Below are 24,515 nucleotides of genomic sequence, written 5' to 3'. Positions count from 1 at the left end.
GGAAGAGTATTTCCATAGAGATTATAAATGAGATTTTGGTGGAGCAGAAAGGCCTTTAATTGTAATTTAGTGTGCACTACAGAATTATCAGCACAGTGTGTTAGTTCATCATATAAAAGAATATCTGATAATTCCCCCTAATAAGCACATGACAGCTCTTCGTATTCTTTCATTACAGCTGATTAGAAGTAAAAACAGTAGATATTCTTTTGTTGGACTCTTGTTAAAATCTTTTATGAAAAGGGAAGACAATGTAACCCCGTTTCTATACTGTAATACTGCAGAGGTGGCATTTAGAGAGATGGAAGCATTAACAGTGGTACTTGAACAGGTTTTCAGATTTAAATTCTTTATGCTCATTGATTGTCTTTTATTTAAAGTTTGTTTAAATTCCTTTATATTTCCTATTTATTGAAACCTTGAGAGTTACAGTAACTAACATAATAATTGTCTAACCTAAAAGGGGCAGACCCTTCTGACAAATGCCCTGGGTTTTCTGAGCTGTGCAAACCCTAGACGTTGGGGGAACCTCCTCTGTTGAGAACAATCTATTCCCCTCAAATCTCTCACTTCTGTGCCATGTAAACAAATTCTCCTCCTTGAGTCCTTATCCCTCCCCCCTCCATCTCTGAGCTGGAAAATTATTATTTGTATTGTAATAGTGCCTACAGGCCGCAACTGAGATTAGCGCCCCATTGTGCTAGATGCTGCCTATACACATAGTGAGAAACCACTCCCTGCCCCAAAGAGCTTACACTGTAAATAGACATGGCAGAACATAGGGTAGGAGAAAGGAGGTATTACTATCCCCATTTTACAGATGAAGACCCAAGGCACAGAGAAATAAAAGGTCAGATTGAGGAACAGTTCCTTACATGAGCAGTCCCATTGATTTTTGCACCAGTAAACTTTAATGTAAATTGGCCTACCAATATGAGTAAGGGACTTGGAATCTTGCCTTAAGTGACTTGCCCAATGAGACACAAGAAGTCATTGGTAGAGCCAGGAATTTGACCTCAATCTCCTGAGTCCCCAGCCAGTGCCTTAACTAGAAGACTGTCCTCCTTCTGCGATAATCTTCATGATCAACTGCTGGTGGTGTGAGGTGTGGGATGGCACGGATGGACTCCAGCAGTCCCAACCTCCTACACATCAGGGGTGGCAAAGTGTTGTTTAAAACACTCCCCCTATGCCAGAAGCCATAGAATGCTAGAAAGTGGGTCCTGATAGCTGTGGAGTTTAGCTGGAGAGAGATTGACTTTTCATGGCTTGAAAATTCTCTCCCTAAATACCATGATGATGGGAGCATATATGGATGGAAGGAAGGGCTGCTGTCTTTACTGTTCTCTCATAGTGGACAGGTCCATTCCTGAGGTGAGTCAAGTAGACTAATTTAAGGAGCCATTGGCCTCCTCATCAATAGTAAGGGGTTGTGGCTAATAGATGGCATAAATGGTTCCTTGGAAGACTCAGTAATGAATCTGTAAGTCACATAAACACTCAAGAGTGGAATCAGACATGCCCCTTTTAAAGACTGTCCCCAGTTTACAGATGTTCAGTTAGCCAGGGCGGAGCCAGCCACATTAGGATATCTGGGTTACTCCTCAAATGGAATCCCACATTGTTGTTCAAAGATCCCAGATGCCATTAATGACACTCAAGCTAGGTGGAGACAGAGTCTCTGATCTTGTGCAAGAGGTGTCATGTTATGGCTAACGGATGGCAATGGCTTTAGTCACTCAAGAAAGGAGATTCCCTGCTAAGAATCACAAGTAGAATTCTCAGGCATGGAACACAGAGTGGTTGAGGCATGTCCACAGACCAGCACTTGCGAAAGCTCATTTTGGCTGAATTGAGCTCTTGGGGCCAAATCCTGGTCCCACTGAAATTCTGTGCATGTCTACACAGCTCTTGGCAGTGAGCCTCTGGGATCAACAGATCTGGGCTAGTGCTAAAAATAGCTGTGCAGAAAATGCTTTGAAGTTGCTTGGGTGGGGACGTGCTCGGGTCCCACAGCCACAACTTCAAAGCACTGTCTACACAGCTATTTTTAGAGCACTAGTGCAAGCCCCGAGCTGAGAGGCTTGCTGCCACAGGCTGTGTAGACATACACAATGGAACCAGCATTAGGCTCTAAATGGCATCCTGTGTCACCATGCATTTGGGTGATGGTTTCCATTAAGCAATTATCGATGCAGGGTATTTTTCTGGTAGTTAACTAGTATCAGAATATAAACACAGGTTTGGAGGCTACAGTTGCTTAAGGTAAATGTCACAAAAATATTAATGTTTCTGTGCCCAAAATTAATGACAGCAGAAGAGGTGTTGGTTGCCCAGTTTTCATAACCTTTCACAAGAATGGAGAAAACTGCCCAGAAATTACTTTAGATATTTCAAGAATGATTTGTCACCCTGGAAACTTAATTATGTTTTTACTTTTAGGAAGATATCCAACACTTGGCTTAGCACAGGATGGTTCACAATGACTATCGCATTAGAACTCTGTGACAGGATAAATGTTTATGGCATGGTGCCACCAGATTTCTGCAGGTAAGATGTATTTCGGAAGCATTATTTGCTAGCCAGGTTGAACATTGGAGATAAATATTGAAATCTTTCATTTTGTTTCCAAGAAATATGTCTACAGTCCTCTTGAAGCAATTAATTAACATGTCCTAGGATCTGGTTCAAGAAACAACAAACAGCATTTAATTCTGGTATATAAAATATTAAATGTTTTTGTTCGTGCAGTGGGAGAATTAATCCATCTTGTTGGTGTCTTTTAGCCTTTGAATATTTATCAGCTAAAACTAATGCAATAATTGGCATGAAATTAATCTGGAAAATATTAGTTTCAATCCTCCTCTGAAGGGATTTTTCATTATAGAAGCAGGGAAGCTCTGACAAATTGACTAGTTTCTAAACTGAACGATTTATGAAACCAAAATTAAGATCCCGGTTCCCCTGACATGTAAGCCCTACACATCTGGAAGACTGGCCATCTACATTGCCCCCACAAAATCTGAATTTGCACATGTAAAATGGATGATTAATCTTGCTATTAGCTATCTTGTGCATGCAAATGTGGTTTGCAGGTGAAAGAGGCAGCACTCAGATTTTTGCCAGTGAAACTGGCTAGTGTTAGAAAATTTGGTAACAGGTATAAGTTCAGTGAGAGGTAACTTGCTACAAAAATTGATATTGAGCCATTTCACAACTACAGTTTATCTTGGGCCACATTCAGTGCTCATATGCAACAAGGGGCAGGGATTCAGTACAACTTTTCATCGCTCACTCCCCATTTGAACTAGTGGGTATGTCATTGAATTTTTTGCTGCAAACTCACTGACTTCACTGAAGTCAGGTTTATCAGTAAAATAACTTTCAGTGGCAAGGAAAGCAAGATTACAGAGATGGGTTGGCTCATTGTATCATGGAGGTGGAGTTTCTTTTGTTTTAATTCTTTTGAGCATTAAAAATGACCATTCAAGACCCTGCAGTTGTGCTGACCATGAAGAAGTAGCAGCTTATTGACAGGATCTTTACCATAGGCAATTTCAACACCCAATTGTACATGGTGAGAATCTTTATGTATTTCTAATAGAACATTAGTGACTGTAACTTGGGTTGTCCCTACCAGAGCTCCTAAATTTCACAAAGAGCTCTTCAAGGAAAGCATCAGACGAGATCAGATACTATGGATATCATAAACAACTTCCATTACACTCCACCTACTTGAGCTTTCCTCCAATTCAATTGGATAAGACCTTCTTCACTTCCTACTCTAAAACTGTAAAGTTCCTGGCACCATTATAATGACTGCCATGTCCTATCCCAGAAGTGGTTGCATTCTGGCAGTAAGTGAAGCGATCCTTATGAATTTATAAGTCATAAATCTGTGTACCACTTTAATTCAGTATAAAGCAAGGCAACCCCTTTGCGGGAAAGATTGTCTGCTTTGTTGAGGTACCTTTTTTTAAAAGGGCAATCACTGCTCCAGAGAGCTTAACGTCTTCACTGTGACGGTGTGTAAAATGTTCATAAGAATTAATGTACTGTGACAAAGTGGCAAAATATTAAATTATAAGATACTATAATATTTATATTTGATTTAGTTGGGGATCGGTCCTGCTTTGAGCAGGGGGTTGGACTAGATGACCTCCTGAGGTCCCTTCCAACCTTGATATTCTATGATTCTCTACTGTTTATATAAGAACGGCCATATTGGGTCAGACCAATGGCCCATCTATCCAGTATCCGGTCTTCTGGCAGTGGCTGGTGCCAGATGCTTCAAAGGGAATAAACAGAACAGGGCAATCATTAAATGATCCAGTCCCAACTTCTGACAGTCAGAGGTAATAGGCACACCAAGAGTATGGGGTTATGTCCCTGACCATCATGGCTAATAGCCATTGATAGACCTATCGTCCATGAATTTATCTAATTCTTCTTTGAACCCAGTTATACTTTTGGACTTCACAACATCCCCTGGCAACCTTTAACCTGTTACTGAGTGACCAGAGAGGTTGAAGTGTTCTCCTACTGGTTTTTGAATGTTATGATTCCTGATGTCAGATTTGTGTCCATTTATTCTTTTGCGTAGAGACTGTCCGGTTTGGCCAATGCACATGGCAGAGGGGCATTGCTGGCACATGATGGCATATATCACATTGGTAGATGTGCAGGTGAATGAGCCCACCACACCATCAGGGCAACTCCCACCTTTTCATGTTCTCTGTATGTGTATATATATCTCCTTACTGTATGTTCCATTCTGTGCATCCGATGATGGGCTGTAGCCCATGAAAGCTTATGCTCAAATAAATTTGTTAGTCTCTAAAGTGCCACAAGTACTCCTGTTCTCCTTGTCTGCATGTGTGTTGACCCCCTCAAAGAATTCTAATAGATTGGTGAGGCATGATTTCCCTTTACAAAAGCCATGTTGACTCTTCCCCAATTTATCATGTTCATCTGTGTCTGTTAATTCTGTTCTTTACTATAGTTTTGTTTTGTTTTTTGTTTTTTTTACAAAATTGGTGTTACATTAGCTAGTTATCTGGTACAGAGGCTGATTTAAGTGACAGATTACATGCCAAAGATAGTAGTTCTGCAATGGTGTATCTGAGTTCCTTTGGAACTCTTGGGGTGAATACCATCCGGTCTTGGTGACTTATAACTGTTTAATGTATCAGTTTGTTCCAAAAACTCCTCTATTGACACCTTAAGCTGGGATAGTTCCTCAGTTTTGTCACCTAAAAACAATGATTCAGGTGTGGGACTCTTGCTCACATACTCTACAGTGAAGAGCAATACAAAGAATTCATTTCGCTTCTCTGCAATGGCCTTATTGTCCTTGACTGCTCCTTTAGCACCTCGATCACTCAGTGGCCCCACTGATAGTTTGGCAGGCTTCCTGCTTCTGATGTGCTTTAAAAACGTTCGCTGTTTAGTTTTTGTCTCTTTTGCTAATTGCTCTTCAAATCCTTTTTTTGGCTGCCAAATTATACTTTTACACTTGACTTGCCTGCGTTTATGCTCTTTTCTATTTTCCTCAGTAGGATTTGACTTCCAATTTTTAAAATGTCTTTTTGTCTCTAACCGCCTCTTTTACTCTGTTTAGCCACAGTGCCATTTTTTGGTCTTCTTCCTCTTTTTAATTTTTTTTAATTTAGGGTATACATATAGTTTTAGCCTCTTTTATATACATGGCTAATATTTATAGTTCAGTGAACAAATTATAGTACAACGGTTCATTTACCTGCTCATAAAGATGGGAAAAATCAGTGTAATAAGCAGTAGAATTTAATCTATCCTTATTAAAGGGCACAGCCTACATCTGTGCTGTAGAGACTAACTCTGGGGAAGGTCATCTACAAAGGCCCTTGAGAAGAACCCAGTGCTCCCATAAATACAACCTGAACTGTCTAGTTTGTCCTTGGTCTGCTCATTAAATTATAAAATATTGTAGCAAATAAAGCATGATACTTTTTTCAAATATATGGTTACAAAATACAGTATAGTGCCATTAACTATTGTCTACTACTAGAAATGTGCACAAAAGGCTGGACTTCGGAGTTGTGTTTCCTGCGGTACATTAGGAACAATGTGTTTTAGGTCCAACACAGTAAAAATTTGCATTAAAATATGTTTTCATTATTTTCCAGATTAAAATCCTCCAAATGTATTGCTGATTATTTAGTTGAATAGCAAATACAAATATATTAAAAATTAATGTCTAATATTCATATTTATATTCAGAATTAAAATAAAACCAAATTTACTATTCCTCTTACCCATTTTTTTAAGTATTAATTAGCAGAGTAATGAGTCTGGGTGATCACTGTCATGGAACTAAATTAATATCACATCTGTAATGTGAAGGACATTTCAGAGGAATCATAAATATTACACAGTTGGTTCTGTTAAAATTATTAGCTTTAGATCATTAACCAAACTTCTTTCTACCAGGACAGGGGGAAACAAATTCTGTTTGAAGGAATTTTTCCTACAGAATGAGAAGATTTTCATTGTCAACACGAACAACCCTTAGGTGTATAAATAATTTTGTACATTTACTAAATTTAATATTTACGTGTGTTGGTAGTTGCAATTGAAAGTGGAATGGTTGATCTGAGTATTGTGATTTTCTGGTGTTATGCAATAGATCCATATGTAAGATAGAATAGTTCACCTTGGTCATAATATTACTGGATTTTATCAACAGCAAAGGAATTGTCTACACTGCAATTAAACACCTGCAGCTAGCTCATGTCAGCTGACTTGGACAAAGGGGCTCATGATAAGGGGATGTTTAACTGTGATGTAGATGCTTGGGCTGGAGCCCGAGCTCTGAGATCCTCCACTCTTGTGCAGTCCAAGAGCCTAGGCACCAGCCCAAGCCCGAAAGTCTACATCACAGTTAAACATCCCCTTAACCCGACTGCCACGAGCCTGAGTCAGCTGACAGGGGCCAGCTGTGGGATTTTAATTGCAGTGTAGACATACCCCCTAAGGTGCCCTGATGTTGCTCTTATGCCACTCTGTGTAAGTATCTGACTTACGAAGTGCTACTTGGATAGGGATGTGCTGAAGTTATTGAGCATTCTGGTAGTAAGATGATAACCTGCTTAAGTCCCCATAGCAAAGTTGCCCCAAAAGAAAATTGAGGAAGATCACCTACTGTGATTTTCCAGGAGTTGCACTGCCATTTGCTGGGTCCCCTTGGGTATGTCTACACTGCACGCTAAGCCCGGGTCTGTGGGACCCAAACTTGTGGACTCACAAGTGGACTAGTGTTTCCTAGCCCATGCTTGAGCATCCGCACTGCATTGTAAACCTGTTCTTACAGTTGCTGGATCCGGGTTTCACAGCTGTGCTAATGCATCTCTTCTGCACTACACAGACCTTACACCTCAGGTGGTGATTTGACCTGCGTCCAGTCTGCAAAATGACAGGGTTTATCCCAAGTCACAGTGGGATTCAGACTCTGAGAACCCTCCTAGCAGGGTCCTAGGCCTTGGCTCCTGAGTGCTTGCTGATGCAAGTCAGACTGATTTGTGTGTGGACACAGAGGGGCTTGGGCTCAAACCTGAGTCTTAGCCTGGTCGTAGTCTGCAGTGCAGACAGATATACCCAAACATCTGGCTGCCCAGTAGCATCTGCTGGAAGGACACAAGAGGGTTGATAAAAGCAGTTGTTGTTATTTCTGGCAGCATTAACTCCTGATAGGAAATCTGAGACAATCTCGGAATGGTGCCATAGAGAGCTGCCAGGCTCCTGCTCCACTTGCAACCCTACCAAACCTTTTCTGCACTTAACAGCTGCCGGGTGAGGGAGGCTGGCACCATACATATTGCTGCTTTCCGCATTTGGGGAGGAGCTCTGCCTGAGGAGAGCCCCAGCATGGATCTGTGGAGATCTTCCACACTAGAGCTTATTCTGACCACGGTTTTAATTGCCCAACATGACTAACTCTTTTGACACCAGAGGCATATACATAGAGGTGATTTAGTCAGGTAAAAAAATGATATTTTCCTATCAAGAATTCTCTTGTTTGGCTAGCAAGTCATTTCTCATTTGTGAGAATTTAGGCAAATTGGTGTTTAAAGTTCTGTAATTTATTCCTTTGGCCACCACCTCTGACTCTGGCTTCTTACTCTGTCCCACCCCCAACTGCTTTAAATCAAATAGCTGTTGTTCCTAGTTATGTTGTCTGGCGTTAGGCATTTTATTCCCAGTTGTCTGACCACTATTCATGGTGGGCTATCTCCTTCAGTCCTTACTCATTTCCCTCAGTGAGATCACTGCCTCAGTAAGGGCTGCACACTTCCGTCCCATGTAATCCGGAGCAAAATGTATAAAGGTCTTTGGAACAATTTTAATGGACTAGAAATTAGATTCCAAAGGGGGCAGGGCACTGGAGATAGGAGGCAAAATTGTCCAGAAAACTTAACAGCCGAAGCACAAAATCTGCTTGTCCATACTTCAACATGGTGATTGACGATGATAGAGAATAATGACATTTTATTCACCCTTCAACATATATATAGTACTCACCCCAAGTGAGCAAGTATAATTCTGCAAGGCTGATTTACAGCCACTTTTAATTTGTAAAGGAAGAGATTGACTGGAGCGGGAGATGGGATGGCCTTGTTTTTCTGCTTCATTCCTTTCAATGCAAACAGTGTTTGCTGTATTTTCAGGTACCAGTGTGGGTGGATACCATCTGTGGAAACATGTGCACTGAAGTGGCAAAAAGTAAATGATTGACGCCAGATACAAGTGCTTATTGTGTGTCAGCGCTGGCATGCTATGAGTGGGAAAGTATAGTATATTTTACAAACTGCCATCCAACAGCTCCCTCCCAGCTGTGATATTAATATGCATGCTAACTGACAAAATACTGATTAATGTCCAGTATCAGGCAGTGGTAAAATAGCATCTGTTTTAATATTAATAAATGAGATGACTAGCAATTTCCTGATAGAGATTACTCATGCATTTCATTTGCTGGTGACACACGTTAATTGCAGTTAGGAGAGAACATGGTACAGTTAAGTTGGGTGACCGAGTTCAGCTCCAAACCCAGCTCTCCTGAAGTTCAGGGGTCTTTGGAACTGGGATTTAGGTTTGGCTTATATGAGAGAAGAAGTGACTAAACACAAAGGCCCAGGTGCTCAAATGTATTTAGACACCTAACTCTCGTTGGGGATCCCTTTGAAGATCTGGGCCAAAGTTGTTATGATACAAATCTGGATGCTCCCTTCCCCTGAGTTTGGTACGTTCCTATAACTGGTTTTGGTTCAGACCCATTTCTAGTAGTCACTATTGTATTAAATGGAATAACCTGGAATTTCTGGAACCCGATCCTGGAAGTGACTGCTCATGAGTAGACCTCTGTACCCGTACAGAGTCCCACTGAAGCCAGTGTGGAGTTATTCACAGGATCTGGGTCTAAAATAACACATTGTTATGAGGTAACTGTGGGCCCCATCCAGCACAAGATATAGACCTTCCTACATAGGAAAGTTTGGCCTGCTATGGAAGCCGTCAAACAAAGCAAAGAATAAGATCCATGGGCGTTAAACTCAAGGTACAGGCACAAGGAGAGAGAGGGAAGAGACATAATACAAATACATTATTTGCTTCATTTGCTCTTCTGTTCCAAATTCTCGGGACCATCCAGGTCCCAACTCCAGACCCTGAAGTCTACATTTGTTTCTAGAACTGTAGCTTTGAACTAACCTCTTTAAATAGGGAGTATCTTTCTAATAGGCTTTTATCTTTCCATATGATGAGAAGAAGGAATTCCTGTCTAATACGAGATGCTGGATACCCACCCTTTTTAATATGATGCAGCCTCCAAGATGCTGTTTAAAAGCCTAGGAAGTGCCAGAGCCAGTAAGCCTGGAAGTTTTATCAGGCATGGACCCTAAGCAGTTAATTTGTTATCACAGTAAAAGTATTAGCTAGATGGATAACATGAACCTGATTCTGATCTCTCACACACACTGATTTTACACCAGAATATTTCCAGTGATTTAAACAGTAGAGAAATTGTGTGTGGGGAGATTTACAGTAGAGAAAGTGTGTGTTGGGAGGGGAGGTAAGAGAGAGGGGGATTACATGTAAAGGAGCAATAATCTAAATTATATGCACATGCCTATGTACATAGTAGTTCTGATTTTCTTTTTGAATACCACATTTAAAATATACCCTGTTAGATTTATGACAACAGTATAAACCACTCAGCTAGGAGATTTATTTTTCTTTTTAATACATTGGAACTTTTATAATAAACTTAGTGTGACATTCATTTGAAATAGAGATCTAGAAATCTACTTTGGTGATAGATGAAACCATCTATATTAAATACATATATAAACACAGATTTTTAAAATAAAAAAAAATCGGGGTCTGTAGATGAAGTACTAATGGTTGGTGGTTGTTTTTTGTTTTTTTGTTCTCATACATATTCCAGTGAGGCTACGTACAATAAGAACAGAATCAATCTTATTTTTAGAAATGTAATTTTATTGTTAGTGTGGTGCTGGAGGATTGATCTCAGTATTGTATTGTGTTATTAGAAAGCTAGACTGATTGAATTAAAATGTTAATCTAAGGGATAAATGAAAGCAGCAGCAATTTTTTTCATTACTGCTACACATACAATATGGAGAATGGTGAAATAAGGAAAATTAGCCAGAGAATTGTGCAGGTGACAGATGCTATACAATAGAAATAATGGGCAATACCAAAATACTTTAGATTTTTTTTTGTATATTTGATTGAAATTGAGAACAAACATTAAATAGTTCTTTTTTAAAACGGAAAGTAATAAGCTTGGTATTACAGCTACCAGCGCTGATTCTGCATTGGTCTCTTCATGTGCCATATCGGGGCCAGCTCAGCGCACAGCTTAGAGCAACTTCAGAGCTCCTCCGAGTTGCAACAACTTGGAACAACCTTGTGTGGACCATTATGCCAGTGCACAATAGTCAGAGTCGTGCATTCTGGCCAAGCCTGGGGGCAGGAAGGAGTGAGGCACAGAGGAATTATGGGGGCTCTGCATCAGCCAGAAAACAGCCCTACACTAGAGTTTGTTTTGCATTGGCCATATATGCTCCATTGAAACTCCAGTAATAACACTGGCTTGGATGTTTTCTTGTGAGATCAAATTAGCCTTGCCCGTATTAAAGGCATTTGGAAGGGTAATATGTGTATTTTTCAAAACAACATACTGGCTGATATAGAAAATCAAACAGGGCAACCAAAGTGTGGTGTGAGAATTAAAACCAAACACCTTTTCTGTAGCAGGGACCATCAGTGAGTTGAAAATTGTTAAAATGATCCATGTCTCACATAAATCTCTCTCTACTTACAATGTTGTGCTCTGTGGCATCCCTGCAGGTTGATGTGCATGGGGTTACAAGGTCTAAAAGCTGCCCTGTGTGAATGGCTTTAATTTTTGCCCCCTACGTATATGAAAGTTGATACTATAATAGAAGGAACTCATTTGTGCATTGGTTCCATTTGATTAAAAAATCAGCAAGAGGGGGTTGCATCATCAACCTGATATGCGTGGGAAGTGCTAATGAAATTGTGTGGTTATATCCCTGGCACCATGCTGGGAGAATATTCACACAAGCAGGTGTGAGAGAATGAAGTGACTGGGATCCTTTCCCCCAGTTCAATACAGTGTGCACCTCTCCTCTCAGGTTACAAACTGAATATAAATCTCTTTTAAGCACCATGCTTCAAATTTCAGTGCAGCACTGTGGCACTGCAGTGCGCATACCCTCCCTTGTTTTTGAGCCAGGGGAGTCACTCTTTTAACAGGAAGGGAAAAGAAAACCACCTTTGCTTCATTCAGATACAGCTTAACTATGCTAGAAAAATACCAGCGGCAGGAAATTCAGTTTAACTGGGACAAAAAATGATTTGCACCCACAAGCTTATTTAAGATATCATCTTTTTTCAATCAGTACAAAGAACATCTTGGGCTTCCATCTATTTTCTTTTTTCCACAGGGATCCTAATCATTCTTCAGTACCTTATCATTATTATGAACCTTTGGGACCTGATGAATGTACAATGTACATTTCACACGAGCGGGGACGAAAGGGCAGCCATCATCGTTTTATCACAGAGAAACGAGTGTTTGAGAACTGGGCACGGACATTCAATATTCACTTTTTTCAACCAGACTGGAAACCAGAATCACTTACGATAAATCACCTGGAGATTAAACCCGTGTTCTGAGGAATGAATGCACAAGACTGCAATCACAATCACCTACTGTATCAGGCTTCAGGGTATTGAACCTCGCAGAAGAGCAAGGCAATCTAAAAAAGCAAGGTTAACAGGCTTTGTGGGTGGAAACCGCTACAGTATTCAGGAAGTTCTTGCGAAGGAATACATAAAAGGACATTTTGTATCCAACTGTATTATAATCCAATAATTAACGTTGTCCAGCCAGCTCACCTCCTGTATAAGTATGTGATCTGTAAAAAGCAACTTGACTATCATTAGTGGGATGTTTAATTCATTATAGTTTTTTAAAGCACGTTGCCACTGAATTTTCATAGTGAAAACTTAAAATACTTATTTAATGGGGGTTTTTATGCAGGCTAGGCCAGTATTTTTCTAATTCACAATTATGTGATTATCTTTCATAAGCCTTCAAATCCAAAATGTATTGCTGGTCGTATAGAAAGGCCTAGCTTCTTGTTTATAAGTTTTCCCTTTGAAAAATATGATTCTATTGAGCATGTAATTAATATTTGATCTGGAAATGTTGTGTTTCTTTTTAAATGGCTGGGCTCCACTCCAAGGTAGCGTCTTTAATGGCAAGAAAATTCCCATGTGAAGATCGTGTGTGAGATGCTACCGTCTGACATTTCACATTAATATGAAAATGGCAAAGAAAATTCCTTTTGATGTAAATGTGCACTTGCAGCTATGATGTCAGGCTGCTCTTTCTTAATGGAGATGGGGTAGAGGGCAGGGCAAGGTTTACTAGATTGCATCCTGGGATATTGCCACCGTCTGTGGCACTGTGCATATAATTAAAACTGAGAAATGAGAGGGGCCACTTCAGGAGGTCAGAGGACTCTCAGTAACTCCATTATTCTGTTTGGCCTTTTATACTTCCCACTAACTCTGTAATCCTCCCATTTCCAGCTGCAATCTGCAGACAGCCTACAATGGATTAAGAGTATATGAACTGATGCCTTCTCCTACGATAGGTACTTATGTGATGTTCCTAAGTCTACACCAACCAGCAGAATAGAAATTGTATGGCATCAGTCACATGAGATACAACGTTGCCATTCCAAACTCTCTCCCATCCATTCCCCCAGTAACTTTCTTCTCATAGATCCTGGATCACAGAGAGGTTAGGAGCCTGAGTGGATTGAGTTCAGTGGTTCTGGGACTGTCCCCTTAAGGACAAAAAGTAGCAGAACATGGCAGGTTCTTCATGATGCACATGTGGCTAGTTCCTGTGAATTACAGGGGTGGACACTAATAGTTCGATTATATGGAAATTCACAGTGGGTCTTATTCAATTATAATGGCTTGTGCATAAAGATGGATTTCATTTCCAGTGTTTTGTCCTTTCACCTTGCAACTACTAAAACTCAATCACTTCTTCAAAGTAATTGCAGGGAGTAATTTATTTATTACATGAATGCTATAATTCAGGCTATAAAGCTACTTCATTGTACAAAGAGTGAAACCAAAGCTATTGTTAATGGTTGATCTTAAAATGTCAAAAGTCAGGAAGCTCAAAAGTGAGGTGCAATACACCGCGGCAGTGGTACACAATTTGCCCAAATTCACACCTGATGAGAGTAGCTGCACCTCCTGTGGAAGTATCTGCATTGTACTCAGCCAGGACATAACCAGTGGTGGCGTTTGGTTAGAAAATGGGTGTAATGGGTCATATAGCATAATTTGCACCAATTTAAGATTCTGTGAGAATCTAAACTGTAACTGCAAAGAGGTGGAAGGGATGCAGCAAGTAGGATAGAGCAGTCCTTCTACTTGGTCTCAGTTGGTATTTTCCCCCCTGCTATGTACCCCTTCCATCTGCAACCCCCTGAATGCAAAACTAGTACAAGTTACACTACTTGGCCAATTATTTAACCCCATGCGCTGGCCAATTTCCAGCTGATGTTTAATGGCCACCATTTAGGGAAGGAGTTCTCAAACTTCATTGCACCATGACCCTCTTCTGACAACAAAAATTACTACACAACCCCATAAGCTTGAGCCCTGCTGCCCCGGATGTGGGGGCCAAAGCCCGAGCCCCATCACCTGAGGTGGGAGTGGGGTCAAAGCCAAGGCAAGGGGCTGTAACCTGAGCCCTGCCACCCAGGGCTGAAGCTCTCAGGCTTCAGCTTCTGTCCTAGGCCATGCGGCTCGGGGTGATGGGGCTCAGACTTCAGCTTTGGCCCTGGGCCCCAGCAAGGCTAAGCCAGCCCTCATAACCCCATTAAAACGGGGTCGTGACCCACTTTGGGGTTCTGACTCCCAATTTGAGAACTGTGGATTTAGCATGAGCTTCCCAACCCTGGTAGACAGCCACACACTAGCTCAAGTTGAGGTACCCCGCTAACAATGAGCACCGAGGCTGTTGTGGCACAAACAGTGCCATGGGATAACCACCTGAGTACAAGCCCTCTTGATACTCACACAGACCCCGGATCCCTAAGCAGGTGACTAGCCTGTGTCATAATGTCCACACCGCTATTTTCAGCACAGTAGCTTGAGCGGAGGTAGCATGGTCCCAGCTGCCATGAAGACATATCCTTAGTGACTGTGTTTTATTCCTCCCATGTTATGTCATGGCACCTTAGAAAGAAAAGAAAGGATTTTAAACTAATGCCTATGTGAAGTGCCATTTCACCCTGGCTACTGGTGGCATATCCAGCACATAGTGCTAAAATTGGTGAACTTTAGTCAAATTGATTTACAGCGCATGTTAACTGTCACTGTAAAAGATTTTGTTATAGATTACAATGGCTCCTAGGCTGCCACAGTGACCTGTCTTTTAGTTACTTTATTATTGGTTTAACGCTAAAAGGATTTTGGACATGGTAAAATATAGCGCTGTTAGGGAACGTCTACACTGCAAAAAAGAAACTGGCAGCACACAGGCTCAGAGCCCGGGCCATTGGCTGCGACTCAGGCTGTGGGACTAAAAATAGCAGTAGAGACGCTCAGGCTTGGGTTGGCGCCCAGGCTGTGAGCCCCTCCACCCTCGCTGGGTTTCAGCGCCCAGGCTCCAGCCCAAGGCTGATCAGTTAAACTGTTATTTTTAGCCCCACAGCGTGAGCTCAAGTCAGCGGACCCAGGCCAGCCGCAGCTGTGCTGCAATGAAAGCGCTGCAGTGCCAATGTAGCCTGAGGTCTTCTATCACTGTGTGGCTGTCAGGCTTGCATGTGACATGTAAAAATCCCTAAGAAATTGTTGTTAAACTGTGTACTGGTCCCTTTTCTATATTAACTAGGAATTGTCAGCCTGGATTAGAGGCACGGACCAGCTCAATCACCAATAATGGCCAGTACTAATACTTTGGGGTGCAATAGGGGAGGGGAACGAGAACCCTGCAGGAGGCAGTTGTGGGATAATCTCAAAGTTAGAGCTTGGATTTAGCCCTGAAGCAGGAGGTTTAATATTGTTACCAGTAACTATTCTATAATCTTGTGGCTGCTGTTACCCATGAAATGGCCAATGACACCTCTAAGATGTTTACATGCCTTGCTGCCTCATTAGATACCTAACATCTCCAGTTAGGTGCCACTGACTTTTTTCAAAAGTGCCACTCTGCTGCTATCTAACCCTAAGTCCTCTAGGTGCCTATGAGTCCGCCAGTCAACATTCACAAAGCCACCTCAGTAAACAGGCCACCCCCCACAGCTAACATGCAGTTTAGGCTGGGTGCCCGCCCCCAGCAGGATACCATCGATCTTGTCAGTGGGGCCTGCTCCCATAGGCATGCACTGACCATGCAGCTGGGAGGGCGGGGGGACTGGATGCAGGCCACTCGTAGGTAGGGTTGTCAAGTTGCTAATGGCACAAAACTGAACACCCTGCCCCAAGGCCCCGCCCCTGCCCTGACCCTTCTCTGAGGCCCCCACCTCCACTGTCTCCATCCCCCCCTTCCTCCATCACTTGCTCGCCCCCACCCTCACTCACTTTCACCGGGGGTGTGGGAGAGGGCTCCGGCCAGGGCAGGAGGTTGGGGCATGGGGGGGGGGGTATGGGCTCTGCATGGGGCCAGAAATGAAGGTTTCAGGGTCCAGGAGAAGCTGGGACAGGGGTCCCAGGGGCACTTACCGCGCCTCCCAGGAGGCAGCTGCTAGGGCCCTGCAGCCCTGGCCAATGGGAGTTGTAGAGCCTGCACTCGGGGCGGGGGGGGGGGGGGAGCCGGACAGTATTAAGGTGGGCAGGGAGCCTGCCTTAGCCCCGGGCCCTCACTGCGCTGCCGATGAGACTTTTAGCAGCCGGATTGGTGATGCCAACCAGAGCCACCAGGGTCCCTTTTCGACTGGGTTTTCCGGTCAAAAACTGGATGCCTGGCAACCCTACTTGTAGGCCCAGGAGCAGCACCCACACGGGAGACAGCCAGAGAAACAGGGTAAATGTGACAGAGCTCAAGCATGAGCAGGACCCAGAGAGAGCAGGTAATGCAGTTTTGGCCACTGGGTCAGCCAAACAGATGGCCTGGCTTAGGTGCCTCATGCCAGTGGAGGGTTCAGAGCTGAGGAGCCAGAGTGGAGTGTGTGCCTGGCTCTGGTCAGTAGCCAAGTGTACCAGGTCAGCCACTTATGTACTGAGGCAAAGACAAGAAATGGGTGCCTGGGACTAGCACTACAAAGGGCCTTAGGTGGAGCAAGTGGCATCCTCAGGTCCAAGTGAGGCACCCAGGCTCCTTCACACGCTGCGTGGGCAGAGTTAAACACGTAAGGGACTGGCTATGGCGGAGTCAGGGTGTCTGACCACAGCGCATGTAGCCAGACCTGAACCACCTTTACCCAAGCTGGCTTGAGGTGCAACAGCAGCGAAGCCGTGGCAGCTCAGGCTGCAGACGTGCAGCCGGGCCCCCGAGCTCGCCCACACTGACGTCTGTGTTGCTGCAGCTTCACCAAACAAGCTAGCGCAGCTATGTACATCCCTGCGCCATCACACACATGCTAATTGCAGTGTAGACTTACCCTAAAAAATGAGCGTCTCGGATGCCACCCAGCTAGCCAGGCCCGTAGGAAATGCTGAGGTGAGGGGTGTACCCTTAGCTCTGCCCATAGGCAGCGGGTGAAGCGTCCCCTTGGGGAGGCTAGCCCCTGTCTGCCTTTTCTAGCCGAGGGCCCCTCCACACGCTGTGCTCTCCGCTGCTCCCCATGAGAGCCCAGCCAGGGCCACTGGGTGGGGGAGGAGCACTGAGAGCCTTGTCAGGGCCACAGGGCTGAGCACGTGAGCAGCTCCACCCCCAGCCCCAATGACCCTGGCCAGGCCGGGGGGGTGGGGGGTGGGGGGAGACTGAGAGCTTGGTTGGAGTTATGGGTGGGGGGGGTGTTGAGAGCTTGGCCCTGGCTGAAGCATGGCTCCCCTCCCCCGCCCTATTCCAGCCCTCCACTCCCCCATCTCCTGAGGCCAGAAAAGCTCTGTGCCCCTGCCATAGCTGCAGCCGGGCGCAAGAATGCCTTCAGGCCTGGGGCCGTGGCAGGGGATTTTTTTTTTCAGGGGGACCCACAGCCCCAGAGCTATCCCACCTCACCCCCCTCCACCTCCCTGGCAGCATGAGGTTTGGGGAGTTAGGCACCAGGCTGGACCAGTGCCTCCCTGCACGTGGCATTCACAGCCATGAACCCACTCCTGCCGTTAGGTGCCTAAGCCAGTCGGCCCTTTCTCAAGAAAAACCTCAGAGGCGGTGGCGGTGGGTCTGCTTTTAACTGAAATCCTAGGGGCAAGAGCCTTTACCCAGGATGTGAGAGCCAAATCCCACCCCCTTGTGGACCAGCCACCCTCCCCAGGAGAGTGCCCTAAGCACTGGGGTACTTGGGAAGTATGGGTGTGTGTGTGTCTTGATCTCGCCTGTTGCTGCTCTTCCACTGTGGGGTGGGGGGAGAAAGCGAGAGATAGAGGAAAAAAAATATGAATGACTAGGCCAGTGGGTAGGGCATGCTCTGCTTCCCCACCTCCTAGGGGCTGGGGGGGAGAGACGAAGGGGCAAGCCCATAGGCCTTACTAGTCACAGAATTTGTCATGCCTCCCTCCCCTGCCCCCGCATTACATGTAAGCTGAAACCTTTCCTTTTTTTTTTTTTTTGGCAAGGGCTCTACCCTGCGGCAGGACTGGGAGCCCCTGCCATAATAGTGGGCTAAAAATTCAACAAACAATGCAGGAGCAAGTGGGCTGGGAGGAGCAGTAAGGGAGGCATTGTCACTACTTACTGCTGCTCCAGTGGTGCTGCCTTCAGAGCTAGGTGCTGGAGAGTGGTAGCTGATGGCTGGGGGGAGGGGGGCGCATTTATAGTGCTTGCAGCCTATTTGTTTAATCCCACTCCCATCCCACACTATAGACACTGTTGCGTTTCTCCCCATCCCATAAGCACCCCCCACCCCAGTTTATACACCACTGCCAAAAAGCATCCTCTCAGCCTAACTATTGGGTTGGGCCCCACAGGTGAGATTGGTTGGGGCTGTGAATCCCACCAAGGCCCACGAGTTAGGCAGCAAGTCACTTGGTGGTGTCAGGACTGAGGCAGCTGTGTGCATGCCCACCACATCAGCATCTCAAACTTTACCAATAGAGACGTATGTGCCTACGAGGCATTAGATCCACAAAGGAGGTTTTAGCTCAACACTGCCATGCCTAATTTTAGTCACCGTGCTGCCTAATAAAAGCCTTAGCCTTGAGTTAGGCATCCAGACTCCCTATGCACTGTATAGGGAGAGTTGGGCACTTAAAAGTAGGATTCACAGCAGGAAGCAAGCTGAGCCAATAGGAAATGCCAAGGACAGGACCTATCTGTGACCTAGGGCTCTGGGTAACTCAGCAGCTCTGGAACAGCATCAGCACTTAGGCAACTTTGCACATACCTGACTGGTGAAATTTAGGTGCCCACACTTAGGGTGAGATGGCAGCTGAGTGGTGGTTTTGAGCCTGTCAGTGGTGCCTAAATGTTGGACTTAGATGGCACAGTACCTTTGTAGATCAAGCCCCTAACTCTCCCCCTATATTGTATGAGGAGCCTAAGTGCCAACCTTGGGGCTGAAAATTCCTGTGGGTGGCAGGGCAACTAAGGCTTAGGTATTGGAACGCTGATCAGCAGCTTTAAGGATCTGGGTCTGAGTTCCCCCATCTAATTAAGCAGAATATAGAAGTGTTTCTTAAGGATGCTTCAGCATGTAAGCCAAAACTTTCTAAGGAAATACTTTTTCAGACAGTGTGTAATTAGAACTCACTGCCACAGGATGGGGATGAGGCCAAGACCTTAGCAAAAGGGATTGGATATTTATAGGGAAATCATTTTTAATTTTTCTCCTCTAGTCCGCACAGCAAAAATTACTGGAATATAAAATAAAACCTAGTGAATTCATTAATTTTTAAAAATGCTTTAGTACTATTTATATTTACAAATGACCAAACTGCTTTTTTTCTACAGTTTGAAAAGTTGTAACTGTATATTACCTTCCAGCCTGGCGTGGGGTTTTAGAGTATAGTTAAAAACATATCTTAAACTAAGGATTGGTAATGGTAAAAGCTGCCAGGCTTGAGATGTAGTGCTACTAGGCACCACTGTCCTTATCTGCTTTGTACTGTCATTCTAGACCTGTCACTATGATTGTATTGACTCAGTAGCTTCAATGTGCATCACCTCTGATATTAAAAAAACCATTGTAAAACAGTGTTTACAGACCAGTAATTTTAAGATCTACTTAATTTTAAACTCGAATGTCTAACATACCTTTTCTTCTCTGGCCAGCTTCACTACAGAGGTTGTTTTTCAGCTTTAAGAACTATAACTCTAGTGTGATGTGCAACTGGAATTGAAAATGACAAAGGAAATATCTCTGCAACTCTAGAAAAATACTGCTTTTGGTTTCTGTTTTTTTAGCACAAAGATGTCCAGCTAAAAGCATTATGATACAAAATAATAATCGTGTGCACTTCAAAGAACCTTTCATCCAGGGATTTTTAGAGCACTTTATAAAGATAGATAAGTACTTTTTATGCCCATTGTTACAGATGCAGAAATTGAGGTATAGCGGTTAAGGTCCAGATTCTCAAAGGTATTTAGGCACCTAGTTCCCATGGGTTTCATCTAGGTAACCTGGCTTAAAGTCATGTGACAAGTTAGCACCACACTTGAGAATAGAACGCCTGTTAACTAGTTGATGCGCTTAAGCATTCGTGTCAGGAACCATCACTTCACAAACAGCACCAGTCACCACAAAAAAGATCCCTCATTTCACAATATACTACATACAGTAAATATTCACCCAAGAACAATTAAATTAAAATAATAATTTGGGTCCAACCCTGCAGTACTTTCTCAGGCAATCTTTCCATGGGCTTCAGTGAGCATTTTACTCAAGTAAAGTATGAGGACGGTGAGGCTTAGAGCTCCAGTAAAAAGTTCAGAATGACGTACAGAAGATGAACAAGCAAATGAGAACTGTGCCTCTAGATCCTGACCTAACTCTAAGGATAGTTATTCCTGCAGTTCTGGAGGAAACAGTAGTAAGTTAGGGAAGTTTTCTAAATAATGTTTGTTCTGTTTCTTTGGCTCCCGGACATAAGTTGATTATAGCTGTCTAGGCATGTATATGGCACTCATCACCATAGAATCTGAGCAGCTAAGGTAATCTGTCCCCAAAAGAGTGGAACACAGTGGTGGCATAATGGCAACCGTGTGGTACTATAGAGGGTTACTATGTGAATATTTCACACCTCTCTTGCATTTTGAATTCAGTAATGCTGCATATTGCATACAGCACCCTTCATCAACGATACTTAGGGAAAAATATGATTATCACCCCAACTGATGGAAATTAAATATTTAATTGGCTATAATGAGTCCTATTTCTATTTCAATTAAACATCATAGCTGAAGGACAAGAAACTGTAACAGGTAAAAACACAGTTAAACAGAAGTAGAGCATATTTGTACGATCAGCAAATTGTAACTACAAAAATGAGATATTCCAGGAATCGGCATCTGAATCTTTACTGAAAGGAAGTGACATTCAAATAGCTTTGAATTAACAGCTATCTGTTACAGAGCAGAGCAGTGCAGCTAACATATATGTCAAATGTAATACTGTCCAGGGAAAATATTCTGGAGTAACAGACTCCTTTAAAAATGTGTAGGAAATATAAAAGAACAACTGGAAAAGTCAATACGATGGGGAGATCTCCACTGAGCTGGGGCAGAACAATATAAACATGATGTGGTTGGGAAATGGCCCCACTTACAGCACAAAATATTGGTTCCCATCCCAGGGTTCTTTAAAAATGTTGCTTTAACACATGTAAAGTAACAGAGAAAAGTGACTCTAAAGGGCCAGGCAGTGCTTGCAAAGTGGAGTCTCAGTGCTCCAGGGGAAGCTCTGGATGACAGTGCCTCTGACCACATCTGTAGTGCAGCTGTGCGCCATATCCCTTAGGAGAGTACAGCCTGAGATCCTGCTGACAACTGCAAGTTCTGTAGGGAAAACACTAGGCGCTGCCCAGTGCAGGAGAACCAAAAGGCTGAGTTGTTTTAGGTTTTGCTGTTGTTATAAAGGCAAACCCCCAACAGGGGGTAATAAAGAAAAAGTCAAAGGGAAATATTTTCCTCACCTCCCAGTGTTGCACCCATGGTTTGGAACCTATCTAATATGTGTGATAGCATGTTACAGGACAGAAATGTCACCTTCTTAAATGTAGCTACTGAGATAACTGGTATATATGGTTACCAGCATTCAGAGAATTGCTGTATTTATTTTTCAGTCTCATTACTGTATCTCCTTTATGACCATCTTTTATGTAAATCGGTGCTATGCCCTCACCTGGAATCTTCTAATTCCTAGTTATTCCATCATAACAGTGATAATGCAGAAAACAGGAGGGCTACATAGATAGGCTACAAAAATACAGGCACAGAAAGGCTTCTGTATGAAGAAAGAATGCAAAGATCAGGACTACTTAGTTTAAAACAAAAACAAGGAGTCTTTAAGGTGCCACCGGACTCCTTGTTGTTTTTGTGGATACAGACTAACGCAGCTACCCACGGCAGAGGGGAGGTGACAATAAAAATACAAAATAAGAAATTGTATAGCAAAGATAAATTGGATGCTCCTATTTACCTTTTCCTTGCAGTACAAGAGCATGGGGATACTCAGTGGAACCTGAAGACAATACAATCTAAACCATTAAAGGAAGTACTTTATTACATGATACAACTGTAACCTGTACAACTCCTTACCACAAAAATTACAAACTAACAAGTAATAAGATGGTTAATAAGCCCTCCTACAGCTACATTAAATCAGATAACAACGCTTCCTACAAGAATAACTAATAATCATAGAGCACGTTGTCAGCTGTAGATCTCAAAATGCTTTACAAAGGAGGACAGTATCATTTTCCCCATTGTAAAAATGGGGAAACACAGAGAGATGAAGTAATTTGCCCAAGCTGGGAATAGAAACTGGGTCTTTCAAGTCCCAGTCTAGCACTCTGCTCACTATGCTTTGCAACCTCATCTCCCTACAAAGGAAAGTCACCTTAATTAACATGAGCACAACACATTCCACAGGGGTTGGTTATTCCACAACTGTCCACTGCAGAATTAGGGTCTCTTTTTCGAGCCCCTTCTCTGAATCAGCTAGTAGTGGTCATTCTCAGAGACAGGAGCCCGGAACAATTCCTATCTTGCTAAGTAGGTCATGCAGGAAAGTTCATGCCCGGAACCCTCATTTAAGGAGAATCCAAGGGGTGACTGGGAGCAAGGGAGGCCTAACAGAGACAGGTTACTGAGTAGCTGGGAATTTGGTGCTGCTGTGGCAGTACAGGATGTTAAGGTAGAGGAACCTGTGCCTCTAATGCAGCTTAGGTGAATGAACCTCTGCTGCTTCTGCAGGGAAGCCGAATGGAGCAAAAGGCTTGTTCCCACCAGCCCCTTTCTGGAGCAGGGGACAATCTGGCTTTGGTTTTATACTTTTAATTCAAAAATAAAACTGTTTGATGTTACTACGTGAGTCCCTCTTCTTCCCAAGCACCCTGAAATGGTGGCTGTGTACATTATAACTATCTTCTTTATAGCCCTGCCCACCCACCAGTGCTATGGGCCTGATCAAACAGTAAATACATGGCAGTATTATTCCAGTAACCATTTGGTGACAGGAGAAGAAACAGTTGCTATTTTCATACAGTTTTAGAAAAAGGAAATAAGATGACATGTCAGAGAGAAAATGTATCTTCCCAACAGAATATAAAGCTCAGTTGACTGATCTACCCTGAAAAGTTTTGCTGGCATAGCAAAGTCAGTTAGGAATATGAAAAAAATATCACCCCTTCCCCCCCACCCCCACCCCAGCTATGCCAGAAACAGCCCTACTGTAGACATAGTTATACCAGCCAAAATAATCCTTTTGGAAGCATAGGTTATTTAGAGTCCAGGGAACTGGTATAAGCTATATTGGCAAAAGAACATTTCTTTGCTGATGCAAACTGCATCTCCACTAGGCTATATCAACAAACCCTTTCTAGCATAGACAAGTGTGTCCCTCATATACAAATATTTAAAAATTTGTATATGAGGGACACCCCGATATAACGCTGTCCTTGGGAGCCAAAAAATCTTACCATGTTATAGGTGAAACCACGTTGTATCAAACTTGCTTTGATCCGCCAGAGTGTGCAGCCCCGCCCCCCTAGAGCACCGCTTTACCGTGTTATATCTGAATTCGTGTTATACCAGTCACGTTATATCGGAGTAGAGGTGTATATATAATAGTATAGGGAGAGATGGAGTGGAGAGAAATTTAATATATACATGTACCTGTGTTAAAAAAAAAACTTGAAAGGCACATGCCAGTTTAACCATTTAGATGTGGCAGAAATCCACTTTAGGAAAAAACAAAAGCAAAAGACCCCAAACTCTAATTTTGAAGAATTTGCAAGTGAAACAGGTGCTATGAAACACTGTTACTTTGGTAGCATATTATTTAGGATATAAAAGATTTTCATATTTAAGCACAAAGGCTTTCAAGATGTCTGACTTACAGTGTGCTATTTTTAAAAGTTTGCAGACAAATGCAAACCAGAGCTAATTAGGTGCAAATAGCAGAGGATATTATCTTTTAAGACAAACATCTACCTGTTCTTTTTTACTTTGTCTTTCACCACAGTAAAAAACCCGCTATTATGCTCTGTATTGCACAGCAGTGCTAAAATTATGGTTGAGGAGACACTTTCATTGTATACACTCCTATTTTCTGTAGCTTGTAACTTTCTGGAGC

The 24,515-nt window shown here is 43.2% G+C and overlaps 1 protein-coding gene across 4 annotated transcripts in view; it reads left to right on the top strand.

Moving 5' to 3' along the window:
* The window catches only part of ST6GALNAC5 (ST6 N-acetylgalactosaminide alpha-2,6-sialyltransferase 5), a 107,308-nt gene extending 92,159 nt beyond the window's left edge, over nucleotides 1-15,149 (top strand). For all 4 annotated transcript variants that reach the window (XM_039486322.1, XM_039486325.1, XM_039486324.1 and 1 more), the window contains 2 exons: nucleotides 2,443-2,550; nucleotides 12,030-15,149. In XM_039486322.1, the coding sequence (XP_039342256.1) occupies nucleotides 2,443-2,550; nucleotides 12,030-12,261 (340 nt within the window). In that variant the 3' untranslated portion in view covers nucleotides 12,262-15,149. The remainder of the gene's footprint in view (nucleotides 1-2,442; nucleotides 2,551-12,029) is intronic.
* The last annotated feature ends 9,366 nt before the right edge of the window (nucleotides 15,150-24,515 follow it).

Source organism: Mauremys reevesii, linkage group 8 (assembly GCF_016161935.1).
Source record: "Mauremys reevesii isolate NIE-2019 linkage group 8, ASM1616193v1, whole genome shotgun sequence".
Classification (NCBI taxonomy): Eukaryota; Metazoa; Chordata; order Testudines; family Geoemydidae; genus Mauremys; species Mauremys reevesii.
This window is presented reverse-complemented; position numbering and strand designations above follow the sequence as displayed.